Here is a 23,141-nt window from a genome sequence, read left to right as displayed (position 1 = left end):
TAGAGCTCTCCTCTAAAGCCAGCTACATCGAACCCTTCTTCTGGTCTCAAGGTAGATGTTTTTCTGGACCTTAACAGCATAGTGAAGATATGAGCAAGGGAGAAAAGTAATACACTACCTAAATCTGTCGGTGGAGCTAATGAAATTGTCAGGAAAACATACCGGAGGAGTTGGCAGGAAACCAACGGAAAAACTCTGGGAAGTTAACTACTGACCACTTGCCTTAGCGAACGTCAATTAGCAGGAAGTATGTTTCAACTTACAGTGAAACTACAGCAGTTTCTGTTTGCTCAGTAGTACCTTTCGACGTTGAAACACTGTACTGAAACAGTACAGGCGAAACTATGACTAAAATGGAAAAAGAGACAGGAAATGTCCTACCTGCGATCCACTGGTAAGGCACGGGTGCACCTGCGCTATCCTTTAACCAAGAGAAGTTGCCGTGATGGTGACCACACTCACCTGGAACACAAGAGGAAAAAGAAAGACACGTCAAAATGTGGACTCAAACACAATACAGTCTTATTATATCCTTGCTCAAAAAATGCAGGCTTCCCAAAGGACAAATTATTAGATTGAAGCTACACCAAGTCGCCCACTACTTCTTGCAGCCAACACATTTGGGCCAGATGACAGAATTGCTTTTCACAGTAGTAGTTGTTGTTGTTGTCGTCTTCAGTCCTGAGACTGGTTTGATGGAGCTCTGCATGCTACTCTATCCTGTGCAATCTCCTTCATATCCCAGTACCTACTGCAACCTACACCCTTCTGAATCTGTTTAGTGTATTCACTTCTTGATCTCCCTCTTGCACAGACGTGTCCACACATGAATACAGGGTGTACCAAAAAGAATCATCCGATTTGGCATGTCTATATTTCTGAAACTAGTAAACATACATAATGAATTTCGTTTTTTGATGAATGGGATACTCAAAAAGTTATTCTTCATATCTTTTCCTGGGTGTTCAATATGCCCCCCTAGAGATGCACGGCATATGTCAATGCGGTATTCAAACTGTTCCCACACTGCAGCGAGCACGTGCTGAGTTACAGCTTCCACAGCTGCTGTTTGCGATGTCTCAGTTCATTCGCTGTTGCTGGTAACGGGGGCACATAAGCAGTGACTCTTACAAATCCCCACAAGAACTAATCGCACAGAGTAAGGTCCGGCGGCCTTGGAGGCCAGTAACATGAGACTGAAAAATCTGGTTCAGTGCAACCAATCCATTCCTCAGTAACCCTCTGATTTGAAAATTCTTGCACTTTCAGATCCGACTGCGACGGTGCCGCATCCTGTTGGCAAATGAAGTGGTTCGAATCAGTCCCCCAACTGTGGGAAAAGAAAGTTCTCATACGTGCTTCCTGTACAGTGATCTCGGCAAAGAAAAATGGACCAAACACCTTTTCCTCGAAGGGAACGATTTATTGATAAGTAATCAGCATGGTTTCAGAAATTCGTTCTTGTGCAACGCAACTAGCTCTTTATTCGCACGAAGTAATGGCCGCTATCGACAGGGGATCTCAAGTTGATTTCGTATTTCTAGATTTCCGGAAAGCTTTTGACACCGATCCTCACAAGCGAATTCTAATCAAGCTGCGGGACTATGGGGTATCGTCTCAGTTGTGCGACTGGATTCGTGATTTCCTGTCAGGAAGGTCGCAGTTCGTAGTAATAGGCAAATCATCGAGTAAAATTGAAGTGACATCAGGTGTTCCCCAGGGAAGCGTCCTGGGACCTCTGCTGTTCCTGATCTACATAAATGACCTGGGTGACAATCTGAGCAGTTCTCTTAGGTTGTTCGCACATGATGCCGTAATTTACTGTCTAGTAAGGTCATCCGAAGACCAGTATCAGTTGCAAAGCGATTTAGAAAAGATTGCTGAATGGTGTGGCAGGAGGCAGTTGACGCTAAATAACGAAAAGTGTGAGGTGATCCACATGAGTTCCGAAAGAAATCCGTTGGAATTCGATTACTCGATAAATAGTACAATTCTCAAGGCCGTCAATTCAACTAAGTACCTGGGTGTTAAAATTACGAACAACTTCTGTTGGAAAGACCACATAGATAATGTTGTGGGGAAGGCGATCCAAGGGTTGCATTTCATTGGCAGGACACTTTGAAGATGCAACAAGTCCACTAATGAGACAGTTTACACTACACTCGTTCGTCCTCTGTTAGAATATTGCTGCGCGTGTGGGATCCTTACCAGGTGGGATTGACGGAGGACATCGAAAGGGTGCAAAAAAGGGCAGCTCGTTTTGCATTATCACGTATTAGGGGAGAGAGTGTGGCAGATATGATATGCGAGTTGGGATGGAAGTCATTAAAGCAAAGACGTTTTTCGTCGCGGCGAGATCTATTTACGAAATTTCAGTCACCAACTTTCTCTTCCGAATGCGAAAATATTTTTTTGAGCCTAACCTACATAATTAGGAATGATGATCAAAATAAAATAAGGGAAATCAGAGCTGTTCGCGAGTGGAATGGTAGAGAGATAGTATGATTGTGGTTCGATGAACCCTCCGCCAAGCACTTAAATGTGAATTTCAGAGTAATCATGTAGATGTAGAGCTGCACAAAATATATTAAATTTTGGACAGTCCATCTCATATTGTACAACTTCATGTAGTTGTTCCGTACCCCATATTCTCGCATTATGACGGTTCACCTTTCCATTTAAATGGAATGTTGTCTCGTCACTAAACACTGAGCGTGGAAGAAAACTGTCATCCTACATCTTGCCAAGAACAAATTTACAGAACTCCACACTTCGTTGTTTGTCACCTTCACGAAGAGGTTGCAGTGGCTGAATTTTGTATGGTTTCATACATAAACGTCGACACAACACACGCCTGAAGGACATCAGTGGCATGTTGAGCTGTCGAGCTGCACGGCGAACGGATTTCTGCGGAGTTCTTGTGAAACTATGGAGGATGCGTTCTATGTCTACGTCAGACACTCGGGGACTGCCCGGCGATTTGCCTTTACACAAATAACCTGTTTCTCGGAATTGTTCATGCTATTCTATAATGCTCTGTGCTATAGGAGAATACACATCATACTTAGAACGAAAGTCACGCTAAGCAGTTGTTACTGACACACACTGCGCGAAACGTAGAACAGAAAACTCTTTCTGTTGTCCCGACACCATTTTTACTAGAATTGAAGTGGTCGCACACATTGATGCTACCTAGCGGTAACCATGTAAACCTCGAGAGGTCGCTCTTTCCAACAGTACGTTGTTCACGCACGTATCTCATATAACACAATAGTTATGATTTTCTTAAGTCAGATGGTTCTGTTTGATACACCGTGTATTTCGCAGCGAATGGTAAATAAATGAACAGATTCTCTTACTGCTTGAATAGAGCATGTTACTGTGCACGTCTTTCTTTCACTTTCGGTCTAGGCCGATACCATTAAAAGCAGGACGCTGCTGTGACTTTTATGAAGTGAAGATCTCCGTGAAGAGAAATTATCGTCGCCGTTACTTGTACGGAAACGTCAAAGACAGTCAGTGAGAAAAGCTGCTATGTATTTTAAGACGCCGTCTTTGAAACATTGAAACACTGAAGTTGTGACACTGGCCAGTAGTGGAGAACTATTCCAACCGTGAGTATACAGAGAACGCAACAAGGAATCGTGATGTTCCTGAATACGTCGCCTCAGTATTTCGTCTCCAGCCTCCGTTCACTCCCTCAAGGCACATTCTTGTCTTGCTTCTGGAACGCTGGGAACGGGCTTCCGGCAGCATATCATCACCTGCGTCCGCCCTGAAGATGCCGTTCAGATAACCGGAACACACACGCTAAGAGCCATCATCCAACGGGTGCCCCGTTAGGCCGACCCGTCATTCACTTGTAACACAACCGATCGCTGGCACGGCACACAAGCGCGGACAACGCTTTTACATATTCATACTATGCAAACGTGCGTTGCACCGTGATCGTACACTGTCATTACGTAAAATATTCTAACCTGTACAAGCTCCCAACGGTCTTATTTATCGCCGATATGAGGGGGAATGATTTCTTTAGAAAACGAGCAACGAGAAACTAGAGTGTACAACAGCCTGCTTGCAGGTCACTAAATCACGTTGTCCGAGATTATGGTTACTTTGTTTTTTCCCGTAAAACGCGATGTAGAGAATAGCTAGAGATTGCGATACAGTTTTACACATTAGTTGGCGCGTAGCTCATTCTTGTGGCACAAGCAAATACCATCATTTGCCAATAATAAGTTGGATCTGCTATGCAAATACGATTTGAATTTTTCTTACGAATCTCCACATACAAACACATTCAAAGAGTCGTTAGTTCAGTGCGGTGCAACAATATTTGAACATTACTTCTCTTTCCTCCGTTGACTTCAGGATGATAGTGTATGAAATAACACCTCTGGAATAAACTTGAGCTGTTACGTGATGTGACGCAACAGTGAGATTAAATTTTAGATATAGGACGTTGCGATACAGTTCCAGCAAAATTCGCACTGGCTCAGGGAATGCTTTTTTTAAAAAATATTTATGCCAATAGTTTACACCACGTAATTAATTCTGGTGTCCGATGACCATTTTCAAGATCTGAGTACAAACATACGAAAATATGGTACGGTTGGGAAGAAATAAGTGAAAATTGCTTCATCATTTTGTGTTAAAGCGTAAGGCTCCCGTACAAACTATTCGAATAGACATGTCAGCTCTATGAAACTGGAGAGGTGAATAAATGAAGACTTGATTTTTAAAACAAGTCCTCGAGAACGTGACAGACAGTGGGGGAGAGTATTGTACCTTGAACTACTGTTTCCGTATTTCACATATAAATAAAGGCATTCACTGTTTGTGTGCTTCAGTCTTTTTCTGAAATTACAAAAATTGCTGTGGTAAAGTAAGGTTTTTCGAAATATTAAGAAATGTCCCAGCAAACAACAGCGTCGAATGCCCATGAACAAATATTCAACTGAAATTTGGGACTGTTGCAGTTGAGGAAAACTTTTCAGTACTATATTTAATAGTCTGTTTGTTCCATTATTTACTATACACCAATAATCAGTAAGTGAACTAAAATTAAGTATAAGTATTATCAAAAATAATTTTCAGGCTAAATAAATTTTGAAATAGTAGTTATTGAAAACTAAAACATGTGCCCGTTTTCGAGACATTAAAAAAACTCTGTTAATTTCCTAATATCACATGTTGCGTTATAGAAAACCGTATTCCCAGTCACAGTACAAGACGGTACACAGACGCAGAAATATAGCTGAACTGCCACACGTCATGCAAGTGTTTTTAAAAATATGTAGAATTTTATTGGTCATAAAACTCCGTAACTAGCGAACTAATAGTGTCTTCCAACTAGCTTTAAAAGATTATTCACCAGATAAATATGTATCTCCGAAAACATTTATAGAGGCTGTACAAAATAGAACCTCCTTTCCTGTCTGAAACGACATATTTGACGACAAATCACCGAGTAAAGCAGAAGTAATATCTGGTATCCCCGAGGAAGTGTCGTAGGCCGCCTCGTGTTCCTGATCTATATAACCAATTTAGATATTGTTTACAGGTGATGGTGTCATTTACTGTATTGTTAAGTCATCAGATGATCTAAATCAATTTAAAAAAGATGTAGATAAGGTACCTGTGTGATGTGAAAATGGGGACAGTTGACTGTAAACAATGAAAAGTGTGAAGTCATCTGCATGAGTACTAAAAGGAAGGAGCCTGCTAAATTTCAGTCACATGATATATCACATAAATGTAAAGATTGTGCATTCAACTAATTACTGATGGGTTACAATTAGGAATAACTTAATTTGGAATATTATGAGGAAAGTGAACCAAAGACTGCGATTTAGTGGCAGAACACTAAGAAAATGCAACACGTCTAGTGAAGAAACTGCATACACTAAGTTTGTCCACCTTTTGCTGAAGTACTGCTGTGCGGTGTGGGGTCTGCATCAGAGAAGACTGACGGAGGACATCAGAGAAGTACAAAGAAGGGCAGTACCTTTTGTATTATCGCGAAATAGAGGAGAGAGTGCCACGGACATGATACGCGAATTGGAATGGCAGTCACGCTTAAAAAAGGTGTGTTTCGTTACTGCAAGACCTTCTTACGAAATTTCAATCACTAACTTTCTCCTCTTAATACGAAAAACATTAATTGGCGCCAACATGTACAGGGAGAAATGATCATCATACTAAAATAAATCAAAGCTCCACGGAAAGATTTAAGTGTTTAAGTACCCCGCGCACTGTTCGGGAGAGGGACGGTAGAGAAATAGCTTGAAGGTGGTTCGATGAAGCCTCTGCTAGGCACTTAATTCTTAATTCTAGAGTAATCATGTAGATGTTTCATAACAAGGAAAACAGTAGAAAATGCCTGGAACTGCATGTGGGCAGTTTTCACGAGTGCACCGTGAATATCAGGAAAGCGGTAAAACATCAGGTCTCCGGCGTCACTGCTGCCGGAAAAAGATCCTACAAGAACGGGACCAATGACGACTGAAGAGAATCGTTCAACATGACAGAAGTGCAACCCTTCCGCAAATTGCTGCAGATTGCAGTGCTGGGCCATCAACAAGTGTCAGCGTGCGAACTATTCGACGAAACATCATCGATATGGCCTTTCGGAGCTGAAGGCAAACTCGTGTGCCCTTGATGACAGCACGACACAAAGCTTGACGCCTCGACTGGGCCCGTCAACACCGACATTGGACTGTTGATGATCGGAAACATGTTGCCTGGTCGGACGGTTCTCGTTTCGAATTGTATCGAGCGGACGGACGTGTACGGATATGGAGTCAACCTCATGAATCCATGGGCCCTGCATGTTAAAATGGTTCAAATGGCTCTAAGCACAACGGGACTAACATCTGAGGTCATGAGTCCCCTAGACTTAGAACTAATTAAACCTAACTAACCTAAGGACATCACACACATCCATGCCCGAGGCAGGATTCAAACCTGCGACCGTAGCAGCAGCGCGATTCCGGACTGAAGCGCCTAGAACCGCTCGGCCACAACGGCCGGCGGCCCTGCATGTCAGCAGGCGACTGTTCAAGCTGGTGGGGCTCAGTAATGGTGTGAGGCGTGTGCAGTTAGTGAGATATGGGACCCCCTGATCCGTCTAGACAGAACTCTGACAGGTGCCTCCTGTCTGATCACCTGCGTCAATTCCTGTTCATTGTCCATTCCGACTTGGGCAATGCCTTGCAACGTGCTGTTCAGAAGAGATCTCCCCCCCCCCCCACCTCCCACCTCCCCCTCCCTCGTAATCTTACGGAGTTATGGACAGCCTTGCAGGATTCATGGTGTCAGTTCCCTCCAGCGCTACGTCAGACATTAGTCGAGTCCATCCCACGTCGTATTGCGTGCTCGCGGGGATCATACACGATATTAGGCAGTTGTACCAGTCTCTCTGGCTTTTCAGCGTTAAATATTGTACATTTATGCGATGTCTCCAGTAAATAATTGAGAGCCACTTCGACCCAGTTCGTTTGACACTGTCGGAGGTGTAAGCTACGGTGGTTAGGTTCGTAAAAAGACACTGGGTCTGATGGCGAATCATTTGAAATGAAACCGGGTACGTATAGTATCTCCATCTAATGTGGTCACGAGAGTTGAGAATAAGAGAGTGGCTTTACTAATTGGTTACGTGTTTCTTGTTCATTCCGAGTACCGCAGGTAGGTGAAAACACCCCGTCTTCAGGCCACCGGGAGCATCCGACCGCCGTGTCTTCCTCAGTGGAGGATGCGGATAGGAGGGGCGTGGGGTCAGCACACCGCTCTGCCGGTCGTTATATTGGTGTTCTTGACCGAAGCCGCTACTATTCGGTCGAGTAGCTCATTAATTGGCATCAAGAGGCTGAGTGCACCCCGAAAAATGGCAACAGCGCATGGTGGCCTGGATGGTCACCCATCCAAGAGCCGTCCATGCCCGACAGCGCTTAACTTCGGTGATCTCACGGGAACCGGTGTATCCGCTGCGGCAAGGCCGTTGCCGCAGATAAGTGAGGCTCTAGTTAATTGGATAAGGACCACTTTGATTGCCAGTCTTCCCCCGAGGGCTGTCTTCTGAGGACGGGCACTGCGGGAAGTTGGTCTCGACGTTCCGCCTTCTCGTGAGGAGAGGAACGGTTCCTGGAGGGAGGACGGGGTAAACTCAGGGCCCCCGAGGGAACATCTGTGACGCCCCGAAGGACAGAAGGGGAGTCCGGCATCTGGGACGCTGATGGCCGCAGGTGGCGCCGCGGGATATTGGACGGCCAGCGGACTGGCCAAGGGTAAGAAATCCCTCGCAGACGCGGAATAGGAGGCGCTCCGTGCTGCAGTGTGAACCGGGCAGCACTTGCTATGGATTTGGCAGGCAGCTAAGATTATGACCGGCATCAACACAGCGCGGGCGTAACACTGGAAATTTTCCATCGAAATTGTGGCCAGAAAAGAAAGACTTGCTATGTAACTCACCCTCTTGACACACCCTAACAGTTTCACCTTGCAATGGAACTGGCCAGTGCGCCTCTGTGCACTGGATAATACGACACAAATGACTTCACAACACGATCCAATGAGATCGAAATTGTGATTCTACGTTTGCTTTAATTTTGATGTCATAACCAAAGCGATATTATTATATTTTATAAACAGACTAGCTGCAGTGACGAGCGATGCGCGGTATGATTAAAATCTGCCACACACAGTCATTAGCCCTGTGCCTTGCTGATACTTCCAGGGAAGGCAAGCCGCATGGAAAACTGCAATCGCTTATAATCTAAGGCGATATTTGAGGTGTGCTTCTTTTATTAGCGTTCGTCATCAGAAGTACGATATATCTGTTAAAATTCGATAGGATTTGGATTGGATTGTTTGGGGGAAGAGACCATACAGCAAGGTCATCGGTCTCATCGGAATAGGGAAGGACGGGGAAGGAAGTCGGACGTGCCCTTTCAAAGGAACCATCCCAGCATTTTCCTGGAGTGATTTAGGGAAATCACGGAAAACCTAAATTAGGACGGCCGGACGCGGGATTGAACTGTCGTCCTCCCGAATGCGAGTCCAGTGTACTAACCACTGCACCACCTCGCTCGTTAAAAATTCAATAGGAAGTAAATGGTTTTGTATTACCATTTTTAATTCATTTCCTCAAGTAAATTTACGCAAACTTTCTATTTTCCCTGTACGAAAAGATTATTAGTTGCTCCATCTGTTGTTCCATTTTGCTGTAAGTAACTCATTGTGTTTTCTGAGAATTCGTTTCCTTTTTTTCAGCTCAGTTTTGAGTTTCTCAAGTAGGGTTGTGTTTGAGCTCTGTTCGAACAGTTTACGTCACATTTCGGGAAATCTCGGGTTCTGTTTGATCTGATCGACCCGGGATCCATGACTTTTGTTGGTACCATATTCACAACCTGCCTTAGCGTTTGTATAACACTGTGGACTTTAATAACAAAAGTAATTGTGAAACACGGACTAAAATATCTTCTAGGGTATGTGTCGACGGCAACCAATCAATAAATAATAGTTTTAAATCATGCTTATGTCAAATTCTCGAGCTTTCACTCGTCCTGAACTCTGGTGACGTCTGATGGTACTATCTCCGAGACGGGTCTTGCCGCTGTAATTTATTCTCACAATAGCAATTACGATCAGTTTATCATTATATATTACATTTGTCAAGCATTTTATTTTTTGTTAATTTTCTTCACTGTTTCATCTAAACGTAGCAACGTGAAGTAAATTGGCCAAGAACTTTGAAGTAAATTGTTCAAGTACCTTTCGATACGTTTGGTAACAAAGTTTCTCTCATATATACGAATGCACAATTTTGCAGCGATATGTACTGACAAACTTTTCTCGGGATTCCTGCCACGTCCAGTGGCTTAAAATCCAAGAGCTTGCGACCGATTTCTCTTCAGCTATTCTCACGTGGCCTCTTGACAATGGTTGACGAGAACTCGGCCGAAAGCTCGTGGTTTTAGGCCGCTAGACGCGGCTGGAAGCCAGAGAAAATTTTATAATCTGATACAATCTACGTCAGTCTAAATGCAGCCCACGTCCATCCAAGTGTTCTTTATCTTACGTAGACAGTAATTTTATTCTTGTCATGAAGGTAAAGTGTGCAAAAGTTTATCAAGATTGGAATGAAACTGGAGATTTATATGAATTACAGAGAAACCAACAAAGAGATGCATACAAAGCATGACACTGAAGTAAGATTTATTATTTTATGAAGAACATAATTATTGTTGTATTATCCGTGTATTTCACTGTTACATTTATATCTGAAATCATGGATGTTTAAAATTACGAAGGTGTGCTGAAGAGTTACGCCTCGAAAATTTGTGTGTGTAGTCTCTTCAAGATCTTAAAATAAAACAAACTTTATTAACATTCTACATCTTTATTCTTCATAGTTACATATAAGTTTCTCAACATAACCACCCTGGCAACGAATACATTTCTCCAACAGACACGTGATTCTTGATACCGTCACTGTAGAATGTTTACAGGAATATGTTGCTCAGATTCCATCGGAAATGTCTGGTGCGACTTTTAATCACATCGTTGTACGGCCGTGCATCTCGTCGGCTTCTCCGGTTCTCATATTCAACAAACTGTGTAACCTGCAGTTGTTAATAAAATCAACATTACACCTTTCTCACTCGTATGACATTTGCTGCCCACGTACCCGTTTGTAATCCATTAGATATGCCAATATTTCTATACGTCTTTCCTGCATTCACAGCGCCAGATTTGCAACTGGCGGCCAAAATTGGACCGATTTTCTTCCAGTGTACGTCTGTTCCGCATTGACGCAATAGCATACCTACTACGTTTGTCTCCCATACCATGAATATAGCCCACAATGGATCTCTGTGAGTAGCTGCACTTCAATAATAACCAACTTTTGGGCTCGTGATTGGGGCGACGTACTGTTATTGGCTGCAGAATTTCGTGGTAGACTGCAATTTGAAAACTAGCAAGACTGTCCACTCCACTCCGCACTGTGGATTCCACCTAGGGGTGGGGCTTCACAGAACTCGCCTCCCCCGCCACCCCCGAGCATCCCTCGCTGTCCATGTTATTACTTCCACCGGAGCGAGGCATCCATCGCACTGGGTCCCTCTGCCAATATCTGCCCGTGGGGGTCCAGGACCCCCGCTTCATTGCCAGCCCGTCACGCCGGGAACATAAATAACGCGAAAATAAAATACCTCTGGGCGCTGGAGACACAGGGCCACGCCGTTCTGCTCTGCTGCTATCCCCGCACGCGTTCATCTCCTCCGGTGCATCTCTTCTTTATTCCGCCGCACTGCATGAAGCGAGCGGAGGTATCCCGGATATTGGAAGCGGGACACCCTGTCCCCCGTAGGACAGGACTCCAGTACGTGATGAGAAGTCTAGTGGGAAAACGCCCGCTGGGGGTGCGAGCTGCTGATATGTCCTGCGGGTTGGCATACGCCTTTCTCTGCAGGGGCGAAGCTGACATCCACCTCTGGCGTCGCTGAAGTGTGAGATGAGCGTAATTCTTCTAAACCCGGCAGTCTTCTGCTTAGTGCTACAATATTTCCCTCTTGTCTAACAACACGGAGTTTGGTGTCAGTTTTTCAAACACTCTGCCCGAGATATCGTTATGTCGTTCTAAACCAGTCCTTCGCATCCCTAATTTTAGAGTTTCGAACCGAGCGACGCTACGCACAACTCTTCACGCACCAGACCCGCACTTGGCAGGAGCGGGATCGAATCCCCGTCTGCCCATCCAGAGTTTCTGGTTCGCGCAGTTAGCCTAAATAGCTGACGGCAAAAGCAGGGATTAAAAGGAAGGTCAGCGTTGGCCGTAATATTGATGTTTCATTGATAGCAGAATCGATTTTCGATCATATGGTGATCATCTTGAGTGCTGTACAAATTAAACTCAGACACTGGTTAATATGTACAGCTCTGAAGATGATCACCATATGATCGAAAATCGATTCTGCTATCAATAAAACATCAATATTACGGCCAACGCTGACCTTCCTTTTAATTTAACATATATGGTCGTTGTGCACACAGCACTCCATGCAGTCCCCAATCAACAGAAGCAGGGATGGTGCCTCTGAAAAAGATACGGCCAATTTCGTAACCTCTCCTTGTCCACTCCACGCCACGGCTCAGCCATTAACGATGGCGATATTGGTGAATGGTGTCGAAGGCTCGAAAATATTATATCAGTTGACGTGGCACGAAAACCAAGGGTATTTCCTCTCGGGTAATTTTTCTGATAACAGGACACCAATATTTAGTCACCTGGACCAAGATCCGCATCTCCTCAAACGATACCTCTGACCATTTTCCAGGCAGTATGCTGCCACGGCCGACTTGTCCAGTTCTCTTTGTCACATCCCAAGAAAGATAGTGGACAGGAAACATTTTATCTAATGCTTTAATAGCATGGAAGATCTGTAAAGCTGACAACGTCTGTCAGAGCGGTGTTCTGACTCCACGCCACGCCACTATGGATGACAGGGTAGTCGGTCGGTCCCGATTGGCCGCCTGTAGCCAGAGCAGCGGAACTTTGCTTGCTTTTTTTAAAACCATGTACTTCGGTGTGTTCCAGTGAGATTGGTCAAATCTGTAATGAGATGATCCTGGACCACTGGGAGAGCTACCGAAGCTGAGCTGCTCTCAACCTCCCTCCCCCCTTTTCCCCTTACCCACAAAACAACTTTTCTGCAATATTTCCCTTAGCAGGTTACAGAATTCATAATTTTGTATCTACGTTTAAGCATTACTCCAAAAAATTACTTAAATTAAATTTGTTGATGAAAAACAGTGCATACGTCAAATTTAATATGCTGTTGTAGTAAGTCATTACAAACTGTATAAAATTCCTAAAATGGATGAAAGTACAGTAAAATCTATACCTTATCGTATATGGAAGTTACTGTACTTCGTACTTTCGATGCTTCAGCGTCTGCAAGAGTTTCATTGGTGCTGTAATAACTGCAAAATACGAAAGTAAGGCCGAGGACCAATGGCCAGAGCATATATTTCTTCACACCATGAACAGTTACATGAAATGTATTCGCAGCTGCTTATATAGAGAACCATCTACTGTATTATTAAATGGGCACAACGAAAATTTGTGGCGGAGCTGGATTTCCCGCTTACTGCAGGCGGTGGTCTTACCATGAAACTATCCACACACTTCTCGGCTGCACCTGAAGTCCCATATCAAATGGTTCAAATGGCTCTGAGCACTATGGGACTCAACTGCTGTGGTCATAAGTCCCCTAGAACTTAGAACTACTTAAACCTAACTAACCTAAGGACAGCACACAACACCCAGCCATCACGAGGCAGAGAAAATCCCTCACCCCGCCGGGAATCGAACCCGGGAACCCGGGCGTGGGAGGTCCCATATCTTTGAACTTTGTTTGTGTAGCTGGCACTTCTACGTCCATTATGTACAGGGTGATCAAAAAGTCAGTATAAATTTGAAAACTTAATAAACGACGGAATAATGTAGATAGAGAGGTAAAAATTGACACACATGCTTCAATGACATGGGGTTTTATTAGAACAAAAAAAAAAAAAACAAAGTTCACAAAATGTCTGACAGATGGCGCGTGAAAGATCTCTTGAGCGCGTCGTTTGGTGATGATCGTGTGCTCAGCCGCCACTTTCGTCATGCTTGGCCTCCCAGGTCCCCAGACGTCAGTCCGTGCGATTATTGGCTTTGGGGTTACATGAAGTAGCAAGTGTATCGTGATCGGCCGACATCTCTAGGGATGCTGAAAGACAACATCCGACGCCAATACCTCACCATAACTCCGGACATGCTTTACAGTGCTGTTCACAACATTATTCCTCGACTACAGCTATTGTTGAGGAATGATGGTGGACATATTGAGCATTTCCTGTAAAGATCATCATCTTTGCTTTGTCTTACTTTGTTATGCTAAATATTGCTATTCTGACAGATCAACGGCCATCTGTGGGACATTTTTTGAACTTTTGTATTTTTTTGGTCCTAATAAAACCCCATGTCATTCCAAACATGTGTGTCAATTTGTACCTCTCTATCTACATTATTCCGTGATTTATTCAGTTTTCAAATTTATACTGACTTTTTGATCACCCGGTATATTCCCCTACGGGTGAGACACGCATGCATGTCCTAAGCAATGTTGCGATGTACTTCTGAATGACAGAAGCACTGAAATATCGTATCGTACTGATGAACAGAATATACAAGCACAACGATTAGAAACTCCTGTAATGTAAATCTATTTATCAGGCACAGAACACTGCCTGGTCTTTATTAGCTTCAGTTGTTCCTTCGCGTTTCCACTTCGCTGTCATATCGCCAACAATTGACTTGACATGGTTTGGAAGGGCTGAAGTGAATCTGTTACTCATGATTGTACCACGTACGAAGCGACTGAGGTCTCCTGATCGAACCATCCCGCTGTTACTGCCTGATCCTCTATTGACGGTACTGCCCGCCTCCTTTTACACCATCGAATCTGTTTCTTGTGTAACCTAGTTTTAAATTCCGCGTCACATAGTGAGTTTCAGATACTTACGATCAAATAGTGCATATGCGGCCTGTATTTATGGAGACAAGTAAACTTACAGAGGCGTTGTGGAATCTACTTGCTGGTGAAGCTGCGCCTCATATCCAGCGGTGACTCAGAACGGCAGCCGCAGCACCGAATCCTCTCGTCTCCCCCCCACACGCCACGACATCAGTCTCAATAAGACGACGACGCCGGATTTATCTCCCGTCCGTGACGGAGAGGTCGCTTCCACCGGCGCCACCTGCCGAACACCCTCCGCCACGCACCCCATATCTCGGCCGCGGGCGCACGTGTCCGGCGGCAGTAATGTCCCGCGTTATGCTGACAGTGCCACGGGGGCTGGCAAGAAGACGAGGAAGAGGTGGAGGAGGAAGAGAAGAAGAAAGCCGAGAAGAAAGACGCGCGTCTGCCCGGCTGGACTTCGGAGACTGCCCGGGCGCCACCGCCCACCTTGAGACGTACGGCTCCCGCGGGGCGGTGCGCCATCGGCAGAAATGAAGGAAAGCGTCTTGACGCGAGAGAGGACGAGAAAAGAGAATCATGCCGGAGGGAGGGAGGGAGGGAGGGAGGAGTGAGGAGGGTGACGTAAGAGGCAAGGAATGCGAGAAAAGGGGGAGCAGAACACGAGGGGAGCAGTTCCCAAAACTGCTCCCTAGCGGAGGCGTGTACCGCGCGAGTTGTTTCGAGTTTCTTTCGGACAGCGCGGAGGTCCGCAGATTCCAGCGGCCTTGCCAGAGACGTTATTAAGGAAGAGCAGCAGTCGTAGGGGTAGCACACGGGGGTCGTTAGTAAACTGTGGCGTGTGGCATGCAGAGGGGGTGGATTAGGAGGTAAGCTGTGCGGTATCAGGGGTTCGTCGGCAGCCCTGTAATTTGTGGTAAGGGTGGGGATGATGTACTGTCGACGACGATGGCGGCGGTTGGAGTTTACCTCTCGCATGTCCTGGCGAAGTGGCAGGTGGAATGTGATAGTACCTTTCAAGGAGTTCCGAATCTAGGGTAGTTCAGTATGAACATGAATAGTATTAAGTGCAAACAAGAAGAAACATGAAGCACAAAAAAACTGTCCTGAACGTCATCGAATGGGAAATGGAAAGTCAGTCTACGAATCAAGAGGTGAAATAAGCAGATGAAAAGTCTGAAGAAATTTCGAGTGTATCACAAATGTGTTACAGGACGACTGCCGTTTGCAGTATTTGTAGAAGATCTAACAGGTAACGCCCGAAGCTTCGTAAAATTGCTCTATAGAAGATGATGTCGTCGATCGGAAGCTCGAAACGCCAGAAAACAGTGGCGAGATGAGCTGCTGGCGATTGAAAATTGGAGCAAAGACTGGCACTTGACCTTAACGTAAATAAATGTAACTTAATGGCGCATAATTAGATGAAGAAATACACCACTCTTCGATTACACTGTTGGCGATGCAGTAAAACAGAGCCCAGTATGCCACGCGGGATTAGCCGAGCGGTCTAGGGCGCTGCAGTCATGGACTGTGCAGCTGGTACCGGCGGAGGTTCGAGTCCTCCCTCGGGCATGAGTGTGTGTGTTTGTCCTTAGGATAATTTAGGTTAAGTAGTGTGTAAGCTTGGGGACTGATGACCTTAGCAGTTAAGTCCCATAATTTAAAAAAAAAATTAAGAAAGAGCCCAGCATGCTGTCCATTCATCAGAGGCAAGGGTACCGTCAGGAGTGCCCCAGAGAAGTGCGATAGGACCGTTATTATTTTGTACTGTTTACACCTAAATGGCCTGGAGGACAAGGTGGGCAGCAGTCTGCGATTGTTTGCTGATCATGCTGTGGTGTACGGAAAGCTGTCATCGTTGAGTGACTGTAAGTTGATACAAGATGACTTAAGAGAACATTTCTAGTTGGTGTGGCGATTGACAGCTGACTCTAAATGTATAAAAATGTGTAGGCAAACAAATCCGTAATCTTCGGTTACAGTATGAATAGTGACCTGCTTGACACAGTCACAGCTTCTAAATATGCTGTAGCAACGCTGCAAATCGATATGAGATCTAAGAGCATGTGAGGATTGTGGCAGGGAAGGTGAATGGCTGACTTCGGTTTATTGGGAGTACTTCATGGCAGTGTGGTTTATCTGTAAAGGAGACCGCCTATAGGGCGCTAGTGCGACCTACTCTTGAGTACTGCTCGAGTGTTTGGGTTCCACACCAGTTAGGATTAGAAGAAGGCATCGCAGCATTTCAGATGCGGTTGATAGACGTGTTAGTGGCAGATCAGATCAACACGCACGTGTTACGGAGGTGCTTCGGGAACTCAAATGGGGAAATGGAAGTGTTTGCAGAATACTGAAAGTGTTCGTGTTAAATAAGGTTTGTGCCAGGTGGGTTCCCAGGATGTTGACAGTGGCTCACAAAGAAACAAGAAAAACGGTATGCAGCGAACTTTTGGAACAGTACGAGAATGGTGGAGATGGATTTCTTGGAAGAATTGTGATAGGTGATGAAACGTGCCTCCATCATTTTTCACCAGAGACGAAGAGGCAATCAGTGGAGTGGTATCATGCAAATTCACCCAAAAACCATACCTTCTGCTAGAAAAGTTATGGCTACGGTGTTTTTCGATTCAGAAAGAGTCTTGCCAAGCGGAACCACCATAAATTCTGATGCATATGTGACGACACTGAAGAAACCAAGCTCGACAGAGTCGTGTTCGACCACATCGGCAAAAGCAGGATGTTTTGCAGTTGCACGACAATGCACGGCAACATATCCGTCAAAAAACCGTGGAAGCGATCACAAAACTCGGATAGACAACACTGCAACACCCGCCTTACAGTCCTAATCTGGCTCCATGTGACTTTCATCTCTTTGAAAGACTCTCTTCGTGGAACAACGTTTGAAGATTATGACTCCCTTGTGCACGCTGCCAAACAGTGGCTCCAACCGGTTGGTCAAGAATTTTACCGTGCGGGTATACAGGCGCTGGTTCCAAGATGGCGTAAGGCAGTTGAGAGGGATGGAAATTATGTGGAGACATGAAAATATTGTTCCTAAAGGATGTATCTACACTCCGTAAAACTTTCTAACATGTAGAATTGGAATTTTAAAAAAAAATAGTGTACATTTCTTTTGGAGTGCCCCTCGTACATAATAAAGTAGCGAGATTGGGGGTCAAATATCACGGCCAGGACTCCGCCCTGCCTGGCAGCCGGAACAGCGTCGCGCTGGCAAGTTGTCAGCCCTGCAGATGACGCTCGCGGCGCGTGGCGGAGGCAGTTTTATGGGACCGTCCGTTTGTTTGGCAGCGGTCCCTGGTAATGAGGCAGGCGATGGATGGATCTGATTTGTGTCTCGGCCGGACAGCCCGATATGCCATCAACAGCCCTCGCTGACGAATCGCGTCGGCGGGTGGGAACCTCGCACCAGCCGAAAATCACCTTCGATTGCGACGATACCGATAGCAGCGTTTACATACATCACTGTTGACGCTTGGTCAGATTCTTGAAATAGAATCGGACTTTCGATGTCTGCTTCGCCTCATGATCGAAAATGGAAAAAAAGTCGTTGGGATTTTTTTCATGGTGTCTCCTCAGTGAAAGAACAGTCTTAAGTGGATCTAGAGAGACGGAAAAATTTACAATTTTAGACATTTTACCCTTGCTCCATATGCGAATTAAACGGGGCATATTGGTACTTACCATTCTTTGCGATGCACTGTATGATTATTACGCAGCGTCTCAGTCTACGTAAAATGAAATTTTTCGGTCTGAGGAAAGCGACCTGTTCGGCAGTGGGATACGTCTTCTCGAGTTTACGTCATAGTCGGGGGCCTTATGTATGACTTCCTGTCACACCTTAAGTCAGGTAACCAGACAAAATCAAGACGGTCTCAGGTATATCTCTTGAGCACCTTCTACGGGAAGATGGTAACCACCCGAGATGGAGACGCGTCGTTCATACGGTCACGATGCTCAGAAGTCAGCACAACGACTTGTGCACATGGATGAAATTGAAATGTAAACTTTTCCGATAAGTCCCCGTGTAACTGGGCTGGTACTTCAGCCATGTCCCAAGGTTTGGCGGATGTGGTAGATGCATGGCGAGGCACCAACGCATTTTGTTTTAATGACGACATTTAACGCGTCAATAGGATGCGAGATTGTCGGGTCGAGCAGAGCTCTGCCTCCAAAATCGACCCACCTCATTCCTCTATATTTTTCTGTCCGCTTCCTGTTTGCGTTTCTGTCCGCAACTACACTCCTGGAAATGGAAAAAATAACACATTGACACCGGTGTGTCAGACCCACCATACTTGTTCCGGACACTGCGAGAGGTCTGTACAAGCAATGATCACACGCACGGCACAGCGGACACACCAGGAACCGCGGTGTTGGCCGTCGAATGGCGCTAGCTGCGCAGCATTTGTGCACCGCCGCCGTCAGTGTCAGCCAGTTTGCCGTGGCATACGGAGCTCCATCGCAGTCTTTAACACTGGTAGCATGCCGCGACAGCGTGGACGTGAACCGTATGTGCAGTTGACGGACTTTGAGCGAGGGCGTATAGTGGGCATGCGGGAGGCCGGGTGGACGTACCGCCGAATTGCTCAACACGTGGGGCGTGAGGTCTCCACAGTACATCGATGTTGTCGCCAGTGGTCGGCGGAAGGTGCACGTGCCCGTCGACCTGGGACCGGACCGCAGGGACGCACGGATGCACGCCAAGACCGTAGGATCCTACGCAGTGCCGTAGGGGACCGCACCGCCACTTCCCAGCAAATTAGGGACACTGTTGCTCCTGGGGTATCGGCGAGGACCATTCGCAACCGTCTCCATGAAGCTGGGCTACGGTCCCGCACACCGTTAGGCCGTCTTCCGCTCACGCCCCAACATTGTGCAGCCCGCCTCCAGTGGTGCCGCGACAGGCGTGAATGGAGGGATGAATGGAGACGTGTCGTCTTCAGCGATGAGAGTCGCTTCTGCCTTGGTGCCAATGATGGTCGCAGGTGAGCGCCACAATCAGGACTGCATATGACCGAGGCACACAGGGCCAACACCCGGCATCATGGTGTGGGGAGCGATCTCCTACACTGGCCGTACACCACTGGTGATCGTCGAGGGGACACTGAATAGTGCACGGTACATCCAAACCGTCATCGAACCCATCGTTCTACCATTCCTAGACCGGCAAGGGAACTTGCTGTTCCAACAGGACAATGCACGTCCGCATGTATCCCGTGCCACCCAACGTGCTCTAGAAGGTGTAAGTCAACTACCCTGGCCAGCAAGATCTCCGGATCTGTCCCCCATTGAGCATGTTTGGGACTGGATGAAGCGTCGTCTCACGCGGTCTGCACGTCCAGCACGAACGCTGGTCCAACTGAGGCGCCAGGTGGAAATGGCATGGCAAGCCGTTCCACAGGACTACATCCAGCATCTCTACGATCGTCTCCATGGGAGAATAGCAGCCTGCATTGCTGCGAAAGGTGGATATACACTGTACTAGTGCCGACATTGTGCATGCTCTGTTGCCTGTGTCTATGTGCCTGTGGTTCTGTCAGTGTGTTCATGTGATGTATCTGACCCCAGGAATGTGTCAATAAAGTTTCCCCTTCCTGGGACAATGAATTCACGGTGTTCTTATTTCAATTTCCAGGAGTGTATCTTCGCCTACCAAATACAGCTCTTTGCAGCAACGTGTATATCACAGTCCCCGACGATGCTGCCGTCTACCGTAAAATCTATGAACATTATATGTCAAGTCGTAATAAATTCTAAAAACCAATACTACACACACAAAGAAAGACCAACAGCCGACATTAAACTTAACGCCCGTAATTCGAATGAATTCGTGGGGACGGAATAAAGAAAGTAACTTAGCAAATCTACTGTCATCCTGACATGTCATTTCATTCTCCACAGGTCACAATCTGAGGGTCATTTAACACAATGTAGGTGCAGTATTGATTTTTAGAATTCACTAGGACTTGTCATATATTGTACGTAGAGTTTACGACAGCCTTGTGAGAATATAAGACAACAACTTAAAATGTTCTAGAAAGAGTTTTGGGTTTGACAACGCACGTTTGCTGTTGGATTTTATGTTTGACGGTGTCTAATGACACTGAAGTTTTAAAATATTTTCTACTACAGGACGATATAATATATACATTTGCCATTACGTCTACTGTTGCGACGTAACTTACTGATTTCTTTCGTTGTTTTATGGCACTTGATAGTGGGATAATGTAGCCCTGGAAGAAATATGGTAAATATTTCACACGTTTGAGAACTGGTACGTTCTGAAGATAACGAGTAGGAAAGTCATCGAAACGCCACGCCTCAGCTGATAACCCGAGAAGATTCCGCCAACGAAATTGTCCGAGACAGTATTCACTCCCTTAAGAAAGTTTTTGCATCTGCTGCCAAATACACTACTGGCCATTAAAATTGCTACACCACGAAGATGACGTGCTACAGACGAGAAATTTAACAGACAGGAAGAAGATGCGCTGACATGCAAATGATTAGCTTTTCAGAGGATTCACACAAGGTTGGCGCCGGTGGTGACACCTACAACATGCTGACATGAGGAAAGTTTCCAACCGATTTCTCATACACAAACAGCAGTTGACCGGCGTTGCCTGGTGAAACGTTGTTGTGATGCCTCGTGTGAGGAGGAGAAATGCGTATCATCACGTTTCCGACTTTGATATAGGTCCGACTGTAGCCTATCGCGATTGCGGTTGATCGTATAGAGATGTTGCTGCTCGCGTTGGTCGAGATCCAATGACTGTTAGCAGAATACGGAATCGGTGGGTTCAGGAGGGTAATACGGAACGCCGTGCTGGATCTCAACGGCCTCGTATCACTAGCAGTCGAGATGACAGGCATCTTATCCGCATGGCTGCAACAGATCCTGCAGTCACGTCTCGATCCCTGAGTCAACAGACGTTTGCAAGACAACGACCCTCTGCAGGAACAGTTTCACGACGTTTGCAGCAGCATGACCTATCAGCTCTGAGACCACGGCTGCGTTTACCCTTGACGCTGCATCACAGACAGGATCGCCTGCGATGATGTACTCAACGACGAACCTGGGTTCACGAATGGCAAAACGTCATTTTTTGGACGAGTCCAGATTCTGTTTACAGCATGATGATGGTCGCATCCGTGTTTGGCGACATCGCGGAGAACTCACATTGGAAGCGTGTATTCGTCATCGCCTTACTGGGGTATGACCCGCTGTGATGGCATGGGGTGCCATTGGTTACACGTCTCCGTCACCTCTTGGTCGCATTGATGGCGCTTTGAACAGTGGACGTTACATTTCAGACGTGTTACGACCCGTGGCTCTACCCTTCATTCGATCCCTGAGAAACCCTACATTTCAGCAGGATAATGCACGACCGCATGTTGCAGGTCCTGTACGGGCCTTTCTGGATACAGAAAACGTTCTACTGCTGCCCTGGCCAGCACATTGTCCAGATCTCTCACCAATTGAAAACGTCTGGTCAATGGTGGCCGAGCAACTGGCTCGCCACAATACGCAAGTCACTACTCTCGATGAAGTGTGGTATCGTGTTGAAGCTGCATGGGCAGCTGTACCTGTACACGCCATCCAAGCTCTGTTTGACTCAATGCCCAGGCGTTACAAGGTCGTTATTACGGCCAGAGGTTGTTGTTCTGGGTATTGATTTCTCAGGATCTATGCAGCCAAATTGCGTGAAAATGTAATCACATGTCAGTTCTCGTATAATATATTTGTCCAGTGAATACCAGCTTATCATCTGCATTTATTCTTGGTGTAGCAATTTTAATGGCCAGTAGTGTACATTCACCTGTGTCAGTTTGTGCTATTAATTGTGATGTTCTCTGTATTGAGGGTGAGCTGGGAGCCACCTGAGCTAATCGCGGCCTGCTGTGTGTGACGTAGCCGGCTCGCCGCCGGCAGATGCGGATTGCTATTGAAGGCGCATGCGAATCATGTACGGACGCGTGAGCGGCCGACCCGGCACCTCTTGGCAGCCTCTTCCCACCTGCCGATACCATCTGTCCTGGTGGCACCGTGCGTGTGTATCGTTGTCGCGTGCGTAAGAGCGTGCGGAGGGCAGAGGGAACTCGCGTGCTGGCCGCCGGCTCTCCTGAATGCGCGGCCGCGCGCGTGCGGAACCCGTGACGCGGCTCGGCGTGGCTCGGCGTCGCGACGCCTTGGTTGCTGATGAGGCGCCGTTAATCTGCGCGCTTCGGCCGACAGTGACGCATGGCCCATCACGGCCGGCGACGCGCCTACTCGGCGATGCGTCCTCGACGGCCCTCGACTCCGGCAGCTGGACGTGCATGCAGTCGCCGGTCGCCGCTTCGCCTGCCTGCCTTCTCAATGCTCCACCACGGAGCCATTTTCCTCAAATGATGCTCCACCTGCTGCACGGAACACTCTCCCCCTGTTAGTGCCACAGTCCATACTGCTAAAGCGGAACAGGGAGGCTAACCAGCTGGCTATTTCGTCTCTACAAAATGTTCAAATGTGAGTGAAAACTTGTGGGATTTAACTGCTAAGGTCGTCAGTCCCTAAGCTTACACACTACTTAACCTAAATTATCCTAAGGACAA

General features: G+C 46.4%; 1 protein-coding gene and 1 pseudogene across 1 annotated transcript in view; both read right to left on the bottom strand.

Moving 5' to 3' along the window:
* The window catches only part of LOC126215070 (homeotic protein ultrabithorax-like), a 976,291-nt gene that overhangs the window by 425,082 nt on the left and 528,068 nt on the right, over positions 1-23,141 (bottom strand). Inside the window, exon 2 of the mRNA XM_049941718.1 lies at positions 382-462. Within this exon, the coding sequence (XP_049797675.1) occupies positions 382-462 (81 nt within the window). The remainder of the gene's footprint in view (positions 1-381; positions 463-23,141) is intronic.
* LOC126215589 (5S ribosomal RNA) lies at positions 7,890-8,007 on the bottom strand (annotated as a pseudogene).

Source organism: Schistocerca nitens, chromosome 12, assembly GCF_023898315.1.
Source record: "Schistocerca nitens isolate TAMUIC-IGC-003100 chromosome 12, iqSchNite1.1, whole genome shotgun sequence".
In the NCBI taxonomy this organism is placed as follows: Eukaryota; Metazoa; Arthropoda; class Insecta; order Orthoptera; family Acrididae; genus Schistocerca; species Schistocerca nitens.
Note: the sequence above shows the minus strand (reverse complement) of the source record. Positions and strands in the feature narration are given on the sequence as shown.